This window comes from Macrotis lagotis, chromosome X, assembly GCF_037893015.1.
Source record: "Macrotis lagotis isolate mMagLag1 chromosome X, bilby.v1.9.chrom.fasta, whole genome shotgun sequence".
In the NCBI taxonomy this organism is placed as follows: domain Eukaryota; kingdom Metazoa; phylum Chordata; class Mammalia; order Peramelemorphia; family Peramelidae; genus Macrotis; species Macrotis lagotis.
In genome coordinates, this window is record NC_133666.1 from 483,342,078 (window position 1) to 483,364,138 (window position 22,061).

The following is a 22,061-nucleotide window of genomic DNA, read 5'->3' on the forward strand; positions in this document are numbered from 1 at the left end:
TGAAGTCCACAACCTCACTATTCCTCAGTTATCTAGTCTAGTAACAGGACAAAAGTCAAAACAACTAGCAATAGCCTAGGAGACAGAGAATAACCTTGATGTCTTTAATGTCTGAACAAGCTCTAAATGTTCTTCAGTTGTTTTCATGGCCATTGGAATAAATTGTTATCATGTTATAATTCTATTGAGGAAAGTCTTCAAATGCTTTTTTTGTAGATATCCCCCAATTTAACAAAATGTTTAAGGCTTTAAAATGTATTAAGCACTGCTCTGGGTGCTGTAGAATCTGATAGCTTAAGTTCATTACTTAAGGTTCTCCTTTATCCAGACTATCCTACAGATAGCAGCCAAGATATTTCTAAAGCACAGGTCTGACAATGTTACTTTCTTGTTCCATATTTTCTAGTTTCTTAAGATTCAAGATAAAGTCTTTGTTTTGATGTTGGAAGCCTTTCCAGCCCTGGTTCCAATATATCTATTCATAACTTTAAAATATTTCATACATTCAGTCCAAAAAGCTTGTTTGTGGTTGGTGGTGCCATCAACCTGTAGTAAATGACTACAGCAATCTACTATTTGACAAACCCAAAGACATCAGCTTCTGGGGTAAGAACTCACAATTTGACAAAAATTGTTGGGAAAACTGGAAAATAGTATGGCAAAAACAAGGTATAGCTCCACATCTCACACTCTATACCAAAATAAGGTCAAAATAGGTACAGGATTTAGACATAAAGAGCAATACCATAGATCAATTAATAGACCAAAAATATTCTATCTATCTGATCTATGGAAAATGAATAAATTTCTGACCAAACAAGAATTAGAGCACATTATAAAATGCAAAATGAATGATTTTGACTCTATTAAATTAAAAAGTCTTTTCACTAATAAAATCAATGCTGCCAAAATTAGAAGGAAATCAGAAAGCAGGGAAACCGTCTTCACAACTAGGAGTTCTGATAAAGGTCTTATTTCTGAAATACATAGAGAATTGCATCAAATTTATAAGGTTGAAAGTCATTCCCCAACTAATAAATGGTCAAAGGATATGAATAGACAGTTTTTCAAGTGAAGAAATTAAAGTCATATATATAATCATACAAAAAATGCTCCAAATCACTATTGATTAGAGAAATGCAAATTAAAACAACCATGAGGTATCATCTCATACCTATTAGATTAGCCCAGATGAAAAAAAGGGACGATGATCAATACTGGAGAGGTTGTGGGAGGATTGGGACATTGATGCATTGCTGGTGGATTTGTGAATGGATCCAATCTTTCTAGAGAGGAATATGGAACTAAGCCCAAAGAGCAATAAAATTGTTCATACTCTTTGACACAGCAATTCAAATTCTAGGTCTATATACAGAAGAAATTGTAAAAAAATGGGGAAAGTCCTACATGTTCCAAAATATTCATAGAAACTCTTTTTGTATTGGCAAAGAATTGGAAATTGAGGGGATGTCCATCAATTGAGGAATGGCTAAACAAGTTATGGTAGGAATACTATGGAATATTTTTATTCTATAAGAAACCATAAATGATTGAACTCTAGAGAATCATGGAATGACTTATAGGATCTGATGCTGAGTGAAGTGAGTAGAACTAAGAAAACAATGTACACATTAACAACATTATGAGATAAGGGGCGGGTATGTGGCCCAGTGGATAGAGCACCGGCCCTGGCGTCAGGAGTGCCTGAGTTCAAATCCAGCCTCAGACACTTAATAATTATCTATCTGTGTGGCCTTGTGCAAGCCAGTTAACCCCATTGCCTTGCAAAAACCTAAAAAAACAAAGAACAATTAAAAACAACATTATGAGATGAACAACCTTGATAGAAGCAGCTTCTCTTGACAGTCCAGAGATCTGGACATCTGTGTTTGACTGGTTATGGACTATATTATGCCCAACCAGAGGAAGAAAAAACAAAACAAAACACACAGAAAAAAAAGAAAACAACCCTTCAGCATCTGATGAACACTTTACAAAAATTATCTCTTAGGTATCTCTTTTCCTCAATCCTAATTCATTATGCTGAAAATTACTAATTTGTAAATATGTTTAACATATTTATGTATGTAAAATGCTAACCTGACTGTTCCCTGTTGAGGGGAGGGGGGTGGGAAGGGAGGATAGAGGGAAATTTTGTAACTTTGAAATATGCATGAAAAATGGATGAAATAAATAAATAAATAAATTTTAAAATAAAAAATAATATACTGTCTTTCATCTTTGTACCTTTGCATATACTGTCTCTCTATGCCTGTGTAATTTGAATGTGGCCCAGTCATCAAGTCCATAAAAATGCCACAATATATTGTGTGACTATGGTCTACATTTGAAACATATCCTTTTTATCACCCTTATAGAAGGAATGTAAGATATCTCTGCTCCCCCAATAACCTGCTTTCATAAATGCCAGTCTAGTTTTCTAGAAAGAGAATATTATCACAAGGCATTGTCAGATTCTAATCATGTGAGAAATACATTTTCTTACTTTCTCACTGCTTAATTTTTTTGAGTCTCCACCATTACCTTTCTTTTTATCCCATAAGCTACTCAAAACTGTATCAGGATTTTTATCCCATAAACTACTCAAAATATAACACACTGTATTAGGCTACAGAGATGGTAGAAAACTCATGCAGTGGATAGAGCACCGACCGTAGAGTAAGGAGGACCTGAGTTCACATTCCACATCAGGCACTTAATAATTACCTAAATGTGGGAACTTGGACAAGTCACTTAATTCCATTTCCTTGCAAAAAAAAGTCCCTCCACCAAAAAAAAAAGAAAACCTATACAAATCTTATTACATATTACCCATACAAATCATGCAAATCATATATGATAATTAACAGTCAAAAATAATAATAAACCCATTTAAAATAATGAAACTTTTAGAACTTAAAATAGTCACTTAACATAATACAAAATGAATCACAATATCATAAATTCATTAAATCAAATGACTGAATAATAAAAAGCAACATAATGAACACTCATATAAATGTAGGGAATGAATTTCCACCAATGATTCCAGTTGCTGTCAGGAGTGAAGGCATATGCTTAGAGGAACCTGGGAGAGAAATGCTTTAGAAAGAAAAATCTAAGTGCTCAGGGTAACACTCAACTCTGTACTTAAGGCTTGGATAATACTGACTCATTTAAAAACATCTGTAACACATGAAGTGCCATCTATGTTCATTGTTTATTGTTCCTTACCATTCTTCACATGAGTAAATCTTCATTTCTTTTATATTTGGATGTAGCATTTATAAGCTTTTTAAAATTTCAATCACCATTAAAAGAATATTTAGAAAGTGATAGATCTTAATTTGAATATTAATTCTTTTTAAACAGGAGAACTGAAAAATTCATGAAATTGGCTCTTTCTGTGTTAAACAAACTATATTAGTTATTTATTCATTCATTTGGGTGTTGTGTTGTCAAATCAGAACAGAACTGCTAGTTCACTAATCAGGTTTAATCTCTAGTTAAATCACACAGCCAACTTTTCTTACATTATCTACCATTCTCTTTCCTCTTTTCTCTAATCAGAACACAGAGGTGCACAAAGGGTGATATATACTAATGAGTTCCATTTCTCTAAAGTTTTAGGGGGCACTGAAAAGCAATAGATGTATTGTCTTCATTCAGTTGATCATGCAATAACAGTCAGAGTCTTCTTATTAGCTAATTCTTATTGCTGTTGGTCTCTTAGAGTTCAAACAAACTGCCTTTAAATTCCATGCTATTTCTTCCTCTTCTGTCATTCTTTAGTTTTTTACCTCTCCTATATTTTTCAATGGCTTAAATTAGTCATTGACTCTCTACCCTTCAATGAAAAGGTTGCATCTCTTCAAATTTTCCTTGTGGAATCAATATTCTTTTTAATTTATACTTCAGTCCCCATATGTCATTTGCTTTTCATTATTGTTAAAATGTCCTTTATTCATAAAGTAATTATATGCAAATGAACTTAGGGAACATATTATCCTGAAATGTTAAAATCTTCATTGTGGTCCAACTCATTTTGTGTCCTTGAAGTGTTGGTTTATAGATATATTTTCTACCTTGCAATATATAGCATTTTTCTCTCATCCTTTACCATAAACTTTTACATAAAAGTGTACTATCATTTTATGTTGTTCTCCAGGTGCCTTGAGTCTATGTTTATGCTATAGTTCATTTTTTCTGTTCCAAACTGCTTAAATCCTTTTGGGATAATGCTGCTTCTTACACATATTTTAGTGTTTTTAATTAAGTATAATTCTTAACTAATTTAGAAATTAGCTTATACATCGAAACAGTGACAAAATATTTTATCTTTTAGTTATTGATAGAATTTTTCTTTATTAAAGCCATATTTTCATCCCCTTTTAACACTAAAAATTAGTCTTTTTAATTGAGTATATCTTAAAAAGAGAGTACATTCCACCTAAGATATATTCCTCTTATCTCTGATTTTTAGAAAATCTAGCCATGGTGGTACATAACTGCAGTCTCAACTACTAGAGAACACTGAGAGTAAGAAATTATTTGAATTGTAAGTTCTGAGCTGCAGTAAAGTTTTAAGTTGAAGTCTAGTGAGTTCTCAGTAGCAGAAGGTCATCAGGCTACCTAATGAGAGATAAACTAGCCCTACTTATAAAAATAGAGTAGTTTAATACTTCTGTGTCCGTCACTATTGGAACCAGGTCCATGAGTCGATGCTAACTTATAATTTGAATCAGAAAGAAAAACCATGTTTCAAAATATTAATTGATGATGATGATGGTGGCAGTGGTGGCGCTGATGATAAACTTTCTTCAAAATTTAGTTCAAATAAAATTTTGTATGATTCCATTAAGGGGAACATTAATATCTACTTTCCTACTCTACGAAAAACCTTGGAATCAGACTATTTGAGTTGCTACTGAATACTTCCAAATTTAAACTCCTCTTTTAGAATGTGAACCCTTTTAGCCCAAGAACTGTTATACTTTCTCAATGGTATCCTTAGAAGTTTTTACAGTATTTCACATATAGTAAGCACAAAATAAATAAGTCATTCTTTCATTCATTTTCTAAATGTAATCTTTTTTGGTTCACCAGTTGCTGATTCCATCTCCTTTATTTATTTTTATTAAATGTGTACATATATTGTCTCTCCTTAACTGTATGAAAGCTCCATGAATGAGGACTGCTTTAATTTCTATTTGTTTTTCCAATCGATAGCACTGTGGGTAGAACATAGACTTTATATGGATAATGGATATCATACTATTTGTCTTCATATTTAAGGAAGGAGAAATTTGAAAATAAAAATAAAATATAAACTGAAAATAGAATGTAATATTTTTTATAGAATTAAATGTTCATTGAATGATGGATTAATTGACCTTTTTATTCTCAATTCTGTTATTTTTGAATATTGATCCTTCCCAGCCTATATTTTCTTCAAATATGGTAAATATGATAATACTATGTCAATCTGTCATGGAGCAAAGGTAGTATAGTGGAAAGATGAATAGTTATGGATTTGAAGGATTTGGATTTAAAGGAAAACTCTGCTAACCTCTTGACTTTGGGAAAATCAATTAGCAGCCATACAGTAAGAAAATTGAATTATATCTCTAAGATAGCATCTAGCTTTAAATACTATTAATTTGTGTTACCTAGACCTGGGCCAAATACAGAACCTTGGAACACATCAGAGACTGTCCTTTAAACTAAAATTAATCCCATTGGATGCTATTTTAGATTGTCTACCAATATACATTTCTCCATTTTTAACCACAAGAGTGTAAGAGATCTTACTGAATTCTAAATCAGATAATATCCTATTAATGAATGAATGAAAAAGTTTTTATATGGTGTTATAATAGGAATAAATTAGGAATATTATGAGATTCTTTGCTCTCAAGGAGTTCATCCTTTAATAAGTGCGAAATAACCTGTAAAAGAAATTTCAGTTGTAGGGTAGGTGAAAAGACCTAAGAGTTCAGGAGCACATTGTATGATAAAATAGATCCCTTGGCTATATCACTCAGTCAGATGATTTTGCCAGGATTCTGCTGATTGTAGAAGCAAGGCAGACAATAAGGTCTACATGTTTTTAAGATAATGGTAACATTTTAATAACTTTTTAACATAATATTGATTGTCCATATGTTAAAATATTTTCTGCTAGAAAAATTGCCTCCTATAATTTGTGGCCTCTGATGGTGGAACTATATGTTAACATCTTTGGAAAAATCACTAATGATCTGGAATCTAACCTCGCATCTACCTTCACTTCTGCCTCACCTTCTAGAGCAAGATATATTAGTTTTTTGATGCCAAGAATCCCTTTGGAAGTCTTTTGAAAACTATGAACTTTTTCAGAATAATGTTTATAAAAATGTGTAATAAAAATATGGGATTACAAAAGAAACAAAATTTATTGAAATAGTTTTTAAAATATTTTAAAAGCACAAAGCAGTTTAGGGAAGTTTGCAGGATAAGTAATCCTCTTCTAGAGCCTTCTAAAATTATTTTCTCAGGCACTGACTGGTGCATTCTATGGAGCTTTGAATACCACCTTTCCTATTTTTTATTCTGCATTCCAGTTAGTCAACCTCAGTGATCAGAAGTATTCAGATGATCTGACTGTTGAAAGAAAAGTAGATGGTGGTTTGGATTAGGGTTCTGCACTTGGAGTTAGGAATATGAATTTAAATATTGGCTGCTTTAGTTTCTTACTTAGCAGTGTGGTCCCTGACATCTCTGTAATCCTGTCTGCCTCAATTTCTTCATTTTTAAAATGAGAACAATGGTAGTAGTATCTCACGGGGTGGTTGTGAGTATAGCATTATGTATGTTAGGTAAATTGTTTTGTAAATTTAAAGTCCTATATTATTTCCAGCTATTGTTGCTTCAGTAAACCTATGATCTATTATACACTAAATTGTGAAATTAATGATCATTTATCAAAATGTCTTACAAGAAATAAATAAGACCTTTTAATGGACTTTTGGCACACAGTTCATATGTAAGTCAAAGTTACCTAGATATGGTTTATAGAAACATGCCCTTATAATTAAATTATTCCCTTGATTATCTCTGCCTGAATGGGTAGGATTATCTATGGTTTCTATTTAAAGGTCAACTTGGAGTTTACTTGGAGGGACTAATGAAGACTAAACAGATTGTCATAGAGTTAGTTTGACTGTTTATTATAAAGATTGGCAAAGTAACTAGAGTTACTGTGTTGAGATTCAGTTTATACATGAACATATTTAGCCTTAGAACTTAGTGATTTTAACAGCTTCTCAAACAAGGAAGTTTCAGACAATGGTATTTTGCCTCTAACTTCTCAAGGACATATTATTAAAAATATAAATGTAGCAATTACTTTTCTGAATTTGCCATCAAACTCCTCAGCATGTGTTATTTGTTTGAATCCTTTAGTAGTGTGGCATTTACAGGTATTTCATGCTGGTTTTTTTATTGTGTATTTTCAGCTGGAGAGACTGCAGGCTGAGAATACCTCTGAGTGGGGCAAGAGAGAAATACTTGAAACAGAAAAACAAGGACTGGAAAGAGATAATAGAAGGTTAAAGACCCAGGTGAAAGAAATGAAAGAGCTTTTGGATAGAAAAATTCTATTAGATGCAACCTCTCAAGGTCCTGATTTGAAGGCATCACATAATGAACTGCTAGACAAAAACAAGGTATGAATTCTCCTTTGAATCAAATTTTCTTGCTTTCATATATCCTGTTTCTAATGCCTTATTATTTTGAAGTTTGACCTAAGTCGCTAAATTTGACTTGTTTCTTTTCTACTAAGATGAAAACAGACAGATATCATGCTAAGTTTTCTATTCTCTAACTTGTAAAATCACTTTTTTGGTTCATGAATTTGAAAACTTAGAGCATGAGAGATTTTGGATTGAAGTTTTATATTATGTCAAAACCTCTCAAGGATTTCAAGAAACCTGTGGTTTCAAAGATTTTCCCCTAATGAAAAGAAGTCTTAGAAAAACTTATTCAGTCTTTAAGACTTGCTAAGCCTGTTGTGCTTCATTCTCTGTGCATTTTCCAAGCAATTGACCTTATTCACACCAACTGTCTTGTTCTATCAATTCTAGTAATTACTTAGAAATCTATAGTCAGCAACAATCTTAGTAAACACTTGATTTGGCCTGTTGTTTGCTTCTCCCTGAGGATTCATATATAATTAAGATTAGATAGATGATTTAAAAAAAGAAACTAAATATAATTTTAAAAAGTTAGAAGCTGTTGCCTCATACAGAGATCGATCCACAATATGTAATTCAAAATAATCACTCAAAAAAACCTGAATTGCCTAAAATTAATTTTTCTTTATAATTTTATAAAGGGTTTATATGATTTAGAATGTGTAATTCATAATTTGTATTATCATTTATTTGTAAAAATGTATTTTATATTATCACTTATTTGTAACAGTATAAATTTTAGTGTAATTTATTTGTGATTACTTTATCAAGCATGTGATTTTCTTTCCTTTTTATTGGAAAATATCAATTGATCAACAAGAATTATTAAATATCTACTGTATGCTGGGTACTACAGCACTGACTATAAATATAGAAAAAATTTGTCCTTCATCTTAAAAAGAACATTATTTCAGGTCAAATGACAGGTCAAATTTCAGGTCAAATAACTAAATATAAAATATAGCCAAAGTAAATGTAGCATAATATGGGGGGAAAGGGAAAGAATACAGCTTAAGGGAGAGCAAATAAAGAAAGAGCTCATGAAGGAGATGACTATGAGGGGAGCTAGTAAGTTGGAGAGCTAGAGATGAGGAGGAAATTTGTTTTAAAATAAGTTTGTATTTTTTTTCCATACCATATTTTCTTCCTTTTAAAGCTCATAAAGATTCTAAGGCATGATACCACTATTGATTTACTCACTGTCTTTGATAACTTGACAGGTTTCCAGTTTTCTATTTTCAAAGTGTGGATTTTTTAGGACTGAAAACTATTATATTTTGAAAATATGATTAAATTCTAAAATGTTAATGGTCAGAATTGAAAATTCTATAATTCTTAATATGCCACATTTTTTTCTTTATACTTTTTTCCTCTTAATGTCTTCCACACTAAAGCAAGCAGTGCAATGTCACCTTTTAATATTGCACTGGTTGCTACATTTAATCTTTAAACTGAACCATTATCTTTGCTGATTGTAGTTTTCAGTCTATTACAGGTATTCATAGCACTTCAATAAATTGGTATTCATTGAAACTACTAACACAATAATAAAATTATTTTGTTCTAGCATGCACATTAATCCTGTATTTGAGGGTTATGTATTCAGAATTTATCTGAAAATGTCACAAATGACCTTGATCTTCCTGCTAAATATAAAATGAAGAGCAAAGATCTACCACCAAATTATTTGAATACTTTCCTAGGATATACCAAAGTGAAATGTCATATGACAATAGGGTTATAATTAGAAACCAAGAGAAAGAGTATTTGGCATGCCTGCCATTTGCCAGATCCTAACCATGTGTAACCTCCAGGTAATTTTTGTTCCTCTTGGACCAGTGGAATTCTGGTCTATACTTCTCTGTTTGGACATTTGAATCTGAACATCTCATCAGCCTTATTCCAATAAGAATGACTAAATTATTTTGAAGATTCTAAATCATTTTAATACTATTCTATAATTTTTAGTCTTTTAAAAAAGACTTGAGTAATCTTTCGCCCAAATCATGAAAAGTCCATAACCTCAAGAAATTATTTCCTACAAGGAGGATAGTCTGTTGCTTAAAACTCTTCATTTTTTGTTTTATGTTGTTTTTGTTTATTTGTTTATTTGTTTGTTTTTGGCTTAAAAATCCTCTCCTATGGTCCTTATCCCAATCATATGAGCAGGTTTTATACCAGTCAGCCATCAAATCTTCTAGGTCTTTATATTATCCAAAACAGTTCAAATTTTATTATTAGAATACTCAACCATGTCTATGCCAAGCATGCTAATAAAGCCAAGCATATGTTTTTCTTTTTTATATTGGACTAGAAGTAGTTTCCAATTTCTAGACCTCTAAATGAATAAAAATTACTCTCATAGTATATTATTTTTTCACTATGACTTTTGTTTGAGGTTGTTATTTCTAAAATAGCTTCTCAAACAACATAAAGTACCTGTAGAATGTGTATATCCAGGTATACTATCAATCAGAATTGAGAATGAGTTATATTTTTGAAAAATTTTAATGTAAAATTCTTTCAACAAAAGGTAATGAAGAATGAAATTTTTTTTAAGGTTTTTTTTTGTAAGGCAAATGGGGTTAAGTGGCTTGTCCAAGGCCACACAGCTAGGTAATTATTAAGTGTCTGAGACCGGATTTGAACCCAGGTACTCCTGACTCCAAGGCCGGTGCTTTATCCACTATACCACCTAGCCGCCTCAGAATGAAATATTTTTAAATGAACTTGCCAATATAGAATTGAAATATAGAGAATTAATCTTCTAACTAGGACTTTCAAGCAAATTCCCATCTCTTTGTCCTTTCCCTGGACTGGATGCTAGATGAACATAGTTTCATAACAAAAAGTGCAATAGTGATTCAAAAGATAAAGGCTAAGATGGAGAAAGGTTCTTTCAGGTGAACTATTTGAATCAATTTCAGGCTCTCAATCTCTTTGCAGACATGCTGCCTATACATCTATTTTTATATTATGATGACAATGTATGTGTTTTAAGAAAACTAGATCTGACTTTTTAATGGGTAAATTGCATTTTAAACATTAGTAAATAGATTAGTTCTTCATTTGCTAAGCCTTCAGTGACTGTTCCCAAAAGGTTAATTCTATTGATGTTTGTGCTGTTGTTTCTTCTGGTGGAGATGGCATAGTTCCATGGCTTCAGCTAAATTGATAAATCAACTAAGATCAGATGATGGATTTTGCATAGTACTATTGATTACTCCCTATGAAATGATGTTTAGCTTTTAAAATAATAATAATATTTGAAAAATAACATGTTAATATAAATTTAAATAGATCCCATTGGTTAATTTTAAGAATAGAAATAGTGAAACAAACTTAGAAAATATGTATCTGTAAGTAATAACATATTATAGTGACCTTTTTTCCCTCTTTTTGACTTAGTTTCAGATGGTTAATGATTTATTATTTCCTTCTTATGCCCCCAAACCTAGCAGGAATAATAATTATAAAAATAAAGGTGAAATGAATATTCTAAGATTAATTTTGGCATACAGAATATAATACATTTGGTGGAATTCGTTCTATTAAAATGCATTTTCTTTATTACATCTTCAGAGTATCTGCACAATTCCATTTGAAAAGTGAAAAAATATTCTGGTCTTTTGTTCTGTTCATGTACATGACATATATTAGCTAATTTTCATTGTTGCATTGTGGTGGCCATGGCTTAAATGTTTATAATCTTTCTAATATTTTTACTGTGCTTTCATGTTTCTAATTTCAGATAGTTCTTATTGCACGAATATGATCTTTGCTTTACCCTTATTTGACAAATTCAATAAACATTTATTTCAAAGTGTAGGAATCTATGTTAGTAGAAGGAGATACAAAGACAAAGGGATTAATTCTTCACTCTTAGGAGTGGGGTTAGAAGGCAGTAGTAGTAAGGAATACAAAATATATGCAAATTCAGACAGAACCAAATACCTTGATAAGGGAGGTGAGTCTTCAAAGAAAACAAGAATTCTGCTTGAAGGAGGATTGTTTTTATTTTATTTTATTTTATTTTTTTTTTAGGTTTTTGCAAGGCAAATGGGGTTAAATGGCTTGTCCAAGGCCACACAGCTAAGTAATTATTAAGTATCTGAGGCTGGATTTGAACTCAGGTTCTCCTAATTAATGGGTAGGTGCTCTATCCACTGCATCACCTAGCTGCCCCTGATTCTTTTAAAGATATAGGAAATAGATACATTTCATACAATTCAGCAATGCAAGTCAATGAGCATTTATTAAACTCTCCTATGACATGTACTGAGGAAACAAATACAAGCAAAAAGAAAGACAATTCTTGCCCTCAAGTAGTTTACATTTTCATAGGGAAAAAGATAAAGACCTAAAAAAGCTTTATGTGAGGGGTTCCAACATAAGGTAATGGTAAAGAAATACAGAGATTGAAGGAGGTAGATCTGGGCCCTTCCTAAAAACAGAGGATCTAAAAAGAGTTTACTAATGAGAGAAAGGGTCAGAGGGAGAAAGCAGCTTAATCATGGTGATAAATAGATAGGAGAGATAGATAGACAGATGATAGATAAATAGATAGAAAGAAGGAAAGAAAGATAGGTAATCAGATTAATTAGGAACTTACTATATGCCATGATGTATTTTTCTTATTAGACTAAAAGTTCCTTGAAAGCAGAGAATTTCATTTTTTTCAGTTCTACATCCTTCAGCTCATGCCACATGGCAAGTGCCTTACTTTTGTTCTTACTTATTTTTCATTCATGTTTTATTCTTTATAACCCAATTTGGGTATATTTTTTAGCCAAAGGAGAGCTTTGCCATTTCCTTCTATTCATTACAAATGAGGAAACTGATACAAACAGCATTAAGTGACTTCTCCAGGGTCACCCAGTTAGTTAAGTATATGAGACCAGATTTGAACTCAGTTAGTAAAGTATATGAGACTAGATTAGAACTCAGGAGGATGAGTCTTCCTGACTCCAAATCTGGCACTCTATCTACTGTACTACCTATGTGTGCCAAAGGTGTCTTATAAATGATTATTTAAATGAATGCTTGGGAACCTTTAACTATATATAATTCAGTATTTTCTTTCTTATGTTACCCTAAATTGTTTTGTATGTGTATGACTCCCTCCCCCAGAAGATTACAACTTAGGCCCCATGCCATATATTTCTATATCCCCATAAAGATCAATGCAATGCTCTTTAGCCAATAAATACTTATTTGAGCAGAACCAAATTTTACTGCTGTGCTGTTATTTAGCTAGAACCTTACCTAATTCTTCTCTCACCTACATGCTGGGCCAGCAATTCCTGTCTCTAGAATTGTATCTGACAAGCTGGAGGATAAAAGTGAATACCAAATAATATCTATAAAAGGAAAACTGTGTTGAAGAGTTACACCTTGGGTTGTATCTTGCTCTGTATAAACAAAGTAAAATGTGTATAATAGAAAACAACAGAAGAAAAAAATTGAATTTTTAGATTATTATTTCATTTTTTATGTTTTTTCTATTTTATTGATATTTTGATTTTGCATCATGTTAATTTCCCAAAATATTCCTTTTCCCTTTCCTTTCCAGAGCCTATTTCATGTAAAAATTAGCAAAAAATAAAAGAAATTCAGCAAAGTTAATTAACTTGTCAATCAAATTCAGTAATAAATGTGATGTCCACAACCATATTCTGCAGTCTTCACCTTTGCTGAGGCAGTCTTTTCTGTCTTTTCTTTGTGATCAAATTTAGTTAGAATAAATAAATAAATAAATATATATATTTATATATATTTCCTTCACATTAGTTCAAATAGTTTTTCCACATTGTCTCCTTCCTATAAATTAATGGTTTCTTATAGCAAAGCTATATTCTGTATTTATTTCTCATAATTTGATCATTTACTATAAACATTGGCTTTGTTCCTAGTCCTTTGTTATTAAACATATTTAGGAAAATGCTATTTTATAATATTTTAGAGTATATTGGACCTTTCCATTTTTGACCTCCTTGCTGTCTAGCAGTGATAATAACTCTCTGAATAAAATGTTATTACCAATATAGTTACTTTATTATTGTAATTCCAATTTACTTCCTTTTTTTTTTTAGATTTTTTTTCAAGGCAGTGGGGTTAAGTGGCTTGCCCAAGGCCACATGGCTAGGTAATTATTAAGTGTCTGAGGTCATATTTGAACCCAGGTACTCCTGACTCCAAGGCCAGTGCTCTATTCACTGTGCCACCTAGCTACCCCCTTCCAATTTACTTTCAAGAATGATTAGAGTAATTCATGGATCCACCAATATTGCATTAGCTTTTCCACTTTTTTCATAGATATTCTAACATTGTCTATTTCTATCTTTTATCATCTTTAGTTTATTATTGCTTTTAAGGGGAAGTTAGGTGGTGCAGGAGATAGAACCCTGACCCTGGAATCAGAAGGTCCAACCTCAGACACTTAATTACCTTGCTGTATGACCTTTAGGCAAGTCACTTAACATTGCTTTGCCAAAAAAAGACAATGACAGATACAATTTTCCTTAAAATTAAGTTTCAGCAAACTACTCAAATGGATTTAAGTATTAGCTTGTGTGATTTTGTTTTTTCCCCCCAATAACTTAATTTACCTGACTTTCAATCATCTTGAGTAAAAAGGAAGAGGCAAAATCCAAGTTTAAGATAACCTTCTTAGCTATCCTTAGAAAAGAAAGTCATTACCTACAAACCTGATTAGATAAAAAAATCTACTGTTAAGAAAACTATATTTGAATATTCACATATTCATAGCAATATATACTTCTATAACATATATGTATATGTATGCATATATCTTCATGTATATATACATATATAAATATACACATGTGTAATACAGTGACAACACTAAAGTCATGATCATAGGTGTGATAATGTATATAGCATTACATTTTTATGGATATGACTTTTACAAATATTGTGTTTATTGTATCAAGTCATTAAAACATTGCTTGATTTTGTCTTGTAAATGCCTAAATGTAATTAGGTGATGGAGTAGGTAGAGCACTGGCTCTGGAGACAGGAAGAACTGAATTCAAAGTCAGTCTTAGACATTTGGTATCTATGTGATCCTGGGATGTCACTTAACCTTGTTTGCCTTGGTTTCCTCTTCTGGAGTATAGATCTACTTCCTATATCACTGCAAAGACTAAATTAGACAATAAAGATAAAGTACTTAGCATAGTTCCTGTAGCATTATAATCACTATAAAAATAGTTTATTATGATTAAATTATTATATATAATCCAGAAAATCAACATTCAATATCCCATTTATGACCCAAGTCTTCTACTATTCTTTCCTTAATATGACCAATGACAAGAAAATGTCAAGCTTACATAGTGCATATGAATAATATATTAAATTCTGATTTGGATTCTTTGGCTTATTTTTTGGTTTTATGTTGCTTTTTTATAATTCTGAATTTCCTTTAAAAAAAGACCACAAAAATTCTACAATAAAGGCATATACTCTATACCTTACACCAATTAGGACAGAATCTATTGGATCACAGGTGCTTAATAAATTGAATTAAATTGAATCATCTCTATTTTCACAGATGAGGAAATTAAGGGTCAAAGAGATGCCCAAAATTATAGGGGTCAAGTCCCCCTGTGCTTTAAGGGCAATGCTCTTAAAAATTAACTTTATTTATTTTTGTTATAGTTCAAGTTCCAAACTACTTTCCTCTCTGCCTCCCCACCATGCACCACCATTTCACACCCACACATCCACCCACCCACACTCACAAAAAACACAAGTACACAATAAGGGGTATTCCTTCAATTTCCAATTCTTTGCATTACAAAGACAGACACAATAAACATTTCAGAATATATAGGTTCTTTTCTCTTTTCCCTAATCATGTTGTGACACAGACCTAAGAGTATTGATAGGTCAAAGGATATACATAATTTTTTAAAAAAATGCAAAGATTAGTTAAGTGAAGGCATCACTTTTTGAAGGAGGAAGAGATCTAAAATACATGTTGATTGAATGATGATTATAAATCTAGAACTAAAGTAGGCTCAGTTGAGGCATTATTGAGAGAGGAAATTAAAAGTTCCTTTATGATTTCAGTTATGTATTTTTTATTTTAACTGGTGAGCTCCTACCATGTGCAAAATGCTACTTCTCTCAAACTTCAAAGTTTTTAAAAGAATGATATCACCAACACAGCTTCACTTTAGGATAGATGGTTTTTGATCCTTAGATTATCTTCTTTTGAGTTTTCTTACAATAGTTTTCAATTTTTTTTAGTAGGGTAGTGCATTATACTTGATAGTTTCTTTTAAATGAGAAAAAATTTCTAGCATGAGGGGGCGGCTAGGTGGCACAATGGATAGAGCACCAGCCCTGGAGTCAGGAGTACCTCAGTTCAAATCTGGCCTCAAACAATAATTACCTAGCCGTGTGGCCTGGGGCAAGCCACTTAACCCCCACTGCCTGGCAAAAAAAAAAAAACTAAAAAAAAAATTCTAGCATGATAGATGGCATCCTTTTTAAGTTGCTGGATGACAGAAAACTAGGAAGAACAGTTTAGATGTAGGATTATATGAATATGTATATTATATACAAAAAAAGATCTTTATAAGCCAGAAAGTTGGGTCTAGTCAAATAAGATAAAATTTCATTTAAAAATTTATGTAACATTCACAAAATCAATATCCTATGTATAGAAAAGACAGCACTTGATCTGAAAAACAAGTTCTGGTGGTTTTAGTGGACTGCAGGCTCCAAAGCTATGAGTCAGCAATATGATATGGAAGCCAAAAAAGCTAATGCAATATTGGGTTGCATGACAAAGCATAGTTTTTCAGGATAACTAAATAATAGGTCTTCTGTACTCTGCCTTAGTCAGTACACATCTGGAGTTCTGTGTTCTGTTCTTAGTATTATATTTCAGAAATGGTATTGATAAGCTGGCACACGTCTAGAGGAAGATAACTAGAATGATGCCCATGGGAATGAGAAACTACTGAATAAACTGGGGTTGTATAATCTGGGAAAAGGGAAAGCTCAGGGAAATATATTAGTTCTTTTTACTTAGATTGTAATGGGATAGAGGAACTAAACTTTTTTTTGGCCACAGAAGGAAAAACTATGATGGATGTTGTGGTGGTGATGTGACTGTGTGTGTGTGTGTGTGTGTGTGTGTGTGTGTGTGTATGTCCCTGCAAGCAGGCACCATCTTCTAAACATTTATAGCTAATTCCAAGTGGAATGGGATGATGGAATTTCTCTGAAGGTAGTGAGTTCTCCTTTTCTCATGATTTCTTGTTCTCTCTCTCTCTCTCTCTTTTCTCTCTCTCTCTCTTCCTCTCTTTCTCTTTCTCTCCCTCTCTCTCACTATAGGCTTTAAAGTAAAAGGATGAAATTTGTTGTAGCAAGGGAATTTTATCAGGTATGGTTTGTAACACCTAGTTGTTGAGGTCCCTTCCAACTTAGAAATTCTAAATTTATATGAATATATTAAATGTAAAGTTGAGCCAAGGCCTGATGATAATATTACATAAAATGTTATACATAATAAACTGATTAGAACTGCAAATACTGAAAATGAAGAGAACCCCAATTCAATATGTCCTGATTAAATGATATTTCTAAAGAAATTTGTTGGAAATCTAACTGTGATCACACTTTAAGGAGGAATGATTTTGTGCTACTTTCAAGACTTTCTTAGTGTTAATATGGTTCTAGCTTAATTGATTTTATATGTATATTTCATATCTCCCTTATAAAGGTTAGGCTTTTAACAAGAAAGGCATTATAGCTATTTTCTTTCATTAAAAAATTCAGAATGGCTTTTTAACATTTAAAGTTTGACACTCTTTCCCCCAACTCCCTCTCTTATGCTTAGAACAAAGTAATCTGCAAGGATATTTTAGCCACTCTCCTAAAAAAGGTCATATAACATAGAGGAAAGAACATGATAGAGATGGTTTTTGGGCCTTGATTTTCTTATTTATAAAATAAAGATTAAATTAAATTATAATGATTAACAAAGAAAGTCTTTACAAATATACTGATTTTAAGTATGTTATATCATTTGATGATCATCATGGATTATTTGTAAAGGTGAAAAAAATTAGACTTAGAGAGGACATATAATAAGCACATTATCACAACTTCTAAATCTCATTGGAAGTAGTAGTTACTGAATTCATGGCCAGCACCTTTTCTACTAACACACTTTCTCTCACACATATTAGTAGCAAGACCCCTTCTGATTTTAAATCTAACCAGGTAAATAATTTTCTACAAAACTAGACATGAAATAGCAGTGCTTAGGTTTTGTATTTATAAAAACAATGAGATAGGATTACACTAAAATTAAGACCCTTTCAAATCTACTATTCAATTTACAGGATTTCAAGTAATGTTTTCTTTCTAGTAAATGTGGATTCATCTGAAATGATAAAGTCTAATATTTACCTTTCTATCTTAAGGGATTTCAATAATTATGCATATTTTCTATTTAAGAAAAGATATATTTTTCTTTATGCAATTGTAGATTCATTGTATAAGAAAGATAATTATCTGTATCATAAAATAGAAGAAACCACATTTTTACAAATAATTTGTCATAAAAACTTTATTGAGATCATAGAATCAAATATTTAAAACTCAAAGGGACATTGGTAGTATTATCTAGCTCCCTTATTTTTATAGATGAGGAAACTGATATCTAGAAAGTCAAAGACTTTCTATGCATCATATCAAAAGTAAATGTAGGGTTGGCTAGGTAGTGCAGTGGATAGAGCACCACCCTGGAGTCAGGAGTACCTGAGTTCAAATTCGGCCTCAGATACTTAATAATTTACCTAGCTGTGTGGCCTTGGGCAGGACATTTAACCGCATTTGCCTTGCAAAATCCTAAAAAAAAAAAGTAAATGTGAAACATGTTCTGTGGCTCTCAATCTTACATATTTTCTACTCATACAAAACTGGTGCACAATAGTTCTACACATAGACAGATGAGATGCATATTTAACACAAAGATAATTATTAAATGCATTGTTATTTTTATTACTATAATTGCTATTTTCCCCATTTCTACTAATTAGAAAATGTTAGTAGGTTTACAAATCTTAAAGAAATAGTTTACAAAGCATGATACAGTGGAGTTAATGCTAGTTTGGAATCAAAAAGCCTGGAAATCAAATTCTAGCTCCACTGGTTATTATGTGTACATTCTCAGACAAGCTATTTAATTTCTCTGATCTTCATTTGTAATGGGACAGGTTAGGACTAGATTGCCTGTAAATTCTCAACTAATTCTGGATCTATGATCCTATAACCTTGAATTTTTTTATTGATATTTTATTTTTCCAATTTCAATGATATATTATGAAGGTTTTTCCATATCTACCATATGCATATGTATATTTTTAAATTACAAAATTTTCTTCCACTCTTTCTTCCCACTCCCCTTCCTTCAGTGGCAAGCAGTCAAGTTACCATTGTACATAAACATTTGTTAAGTATGTTTATAGATCAGTTATTTTCAGTATGAGAAATTAGGATGAAGGGAAAGAAATACATGAGATATTTTTTTAAAAAGTGAATGTGGTGTTCATTAGACTCTGAAGGATTTTTTTGTTTTGTTTTCTTCCTCTGGATGGGGATAACAATGTCCATAGCCACTCTTACAGGGTTGTCTTGGGTCTCTGACCAAGTGAGACGAACTGCATCTATCAGGTTTGATCATCTTATAATGTAATGTGTACATTGTTTCCTTGGTTCTTCTCCTTTCACTCAGCGTCATATGCTGTAATTCATTCCATGTTTCTCTAGAGTCTGATGATTTCTTATAGTACAATAGTATTCCATAATATTCATGTACTATAACTTGTTTAACCATTGCCGAGTTGATGGACATCCCCTCAAATTCCAATTCTTTGCCACTACAAAAGGAGTTGCTAAGAATATTTTGGAACACGTAGGACTTTTCCAAATTTTTATGATTTCTTCTGGATATATAGACTTAGACTTGGAATTGCTGGGTCAAAGGGTATGGACAGTTTTATTGTCCTTTAGGCACAGTTACATATTGCTCTCCAGAATGTTTGGATACTTTCACAACTCCAACAGAAATGCATTAATGTTCTAAACCTCCCACAAATTTTCCAACATTGATCATTTCCCCTTTTTGTCATTTTAGGCAAGCTGATGGTGTGAGGTGATACCTCATGGTTGTTTTAATTTGCATTTCACTAATCAATAATGATTTGGAGCATTTTTAATATACATACATATATATATATACATGTATATAGTCTATGAATTTATGCATGGTGTCACCATTTATGTCAAAATTCTGTACCCATTTTGACCTTATTTTGGCATGGGGATAAGATGTGAGTCTAAGCCTAGTTTTTTGCCATGCTGTTTTCCAGTTTTCCCAGCAATTTTTTCAAATAGTGAGTTCTAATCTTGACTTTATTAGCCCTAACTGAAAAAAATGATTGATGATCAATGAATATAAATATTAATATTTAACACAAATGCATGGATATAAGAGATGGAATGAAGTAAAGCAGGGCTGCTTAAAATACTGCCTTCCAGGGGCAGCTAGGTGGCGCAGTGGATGGGGCACTGGCCCTGAAGTCAGGAGTACCTGAGTTCAAATCTGACCTCAGACACTTAATGATTACCTAGTTGTGTGGCCTTGGGTAAGCCACTTAACCCCAATGCCTTGCTAAAACCTGAAAAAAAAATACTGCCTGCCAGCCACATATGGCCAGCAGTACAATTTTATGCAGCCCACCTGTGTGTTTTAATTTTCACAAGGGGAAAACATAACAATTTGTATGTATTGCATATTAGTTTTTTAAATTTCATTACTAATAAATAATCTTGTTGATGTTAATTTTCTTTGGTGTTTTTAAGCAGTATTACAGATGGAACATATGGCATGGAAGTTTTATTTGATCTGTAGGGTACCTTCTGTCTGTATGATGTAGACTAGTCAGTATACACCTACCTTTATACTGTTGTCTTCTTGCTTTTTTATTTTGTTTGCTTTTGCACTTTGCACCTTTGCCTATCATGATGACACCCCATTCCCCCACTTTCTAAGAAGTTAAAGGTACCATGACTTTTCTCAATGCTTTCTATATACTTAACTAAGGAAAGACTACAAATTAACTATTATATTAATCTACTCTATTTTTTACTTTGGGTGTCACCCTTGAAAAATTATTATATTTTATTGTGACCCTAAGAGAACCTCAAGTTGGATAACCCTTGAATCTAGAACATAAATGATTCAGTTGAATTGATATGTATAAATTAAAATATAAGTAGGCATATATATATATGTTTGTATTTTATATGTAAACTGATTTTTTTTGGCTTTTTACAAGGCAATGGGGCTAAGTGAATTGTCGAAGTTCACAAAGATACGTAATTGTTAAGTGTTTGGGGTTGGATTTTAATTCAGGTCCTCCTGACTCCAATGCCCATTCTCTGTCCACTGTGCCACCTAATTGTCCCCCTACAAAAACTGATTTTAAGATATAAATAATATATTTGTTAAGAGATAAATTTTATTTAACTCTAACTATAGTGTGGTGGAGTGGGAAAAAAATTCAGATTCATAGTCAGAAGATGTAGGTTTGAATCCTAGTTCTTCTAACTGTTTGTAACTGGTTGGGCAAGTTATTGAATCACTCTGAGAATCAGTTTTATCATCCATAAAAAAGGAGGAAAAGGAAAAATGCTATGATTACCTACCTCACAGAATTTTGTTAAAATATTTTACAAATGGAAAAATGTTTTAGAAACGAGAAAATAATAATCACATTAATAAGGACTTATGCTTACATAATTGTAACATTTCCTTGCTAAAAATTGAGAAAGTGAACTCATATTATTTGAACATATATATAAACTTAAAAAATACTTTTCACACAGCCAAGAATAATTTTACTGAGCAATGTTAAAGGCTGTTTATAGATACATTCTATTATATTTATTGGGGGTAGCCATACCTCCCTAAGATCCTTGTGAAAAAATAGAAAATCCAAAATGAAATCAAGAAATCTTACAAAGACAACATCTGCACAAACTCAAGCAACAATGTGTTGAACAAAAGTGTCCTCAATCAAATGGCTGCATAAAGGTGAATTTATTTGTGAAAATAAATATATGATAGCAATCGAGGGTCATGTCATTGCCACATGAGATTACAAAGGAGTCATTCCTAAGGAGGTAAATTTATTGATTGAGTATGCTGTTCAAGCAGATGGTAGAAATTTGTGCAACATATTGCTTCATATTGTAAAAAATGAACAAAAACTATATCTA

The 22,061-nt window shown here is 32.0% G+C and overlaps 1 protein-coding gene across 4 annotated transcripts in view; it reads left to right on the plus strand.

Annotated features, from left to right (window-relative positions):
• Positions 1-22,061, plus strand: part of CCDC102B (coiled-coil domain containing 102B) — an 836,813-nt gene that overhangs the window by 234,800 nt on the left and 579,952 nt on the right. For all 4 annotated transcript variants that reach the window (XM_074208366.1, XM_074208368.1, XM_074208367.1 and 1 more), the window contains one exon: positions 7,497-7,706. In XM_074208366.1, the coding sequence (XP_074064467.1) occupies positions 7,497-7,706 (210 nt within the window). The remainder of the gene's footprint in view (positions 1-7,496; positions 7,707-22,061) is intronic.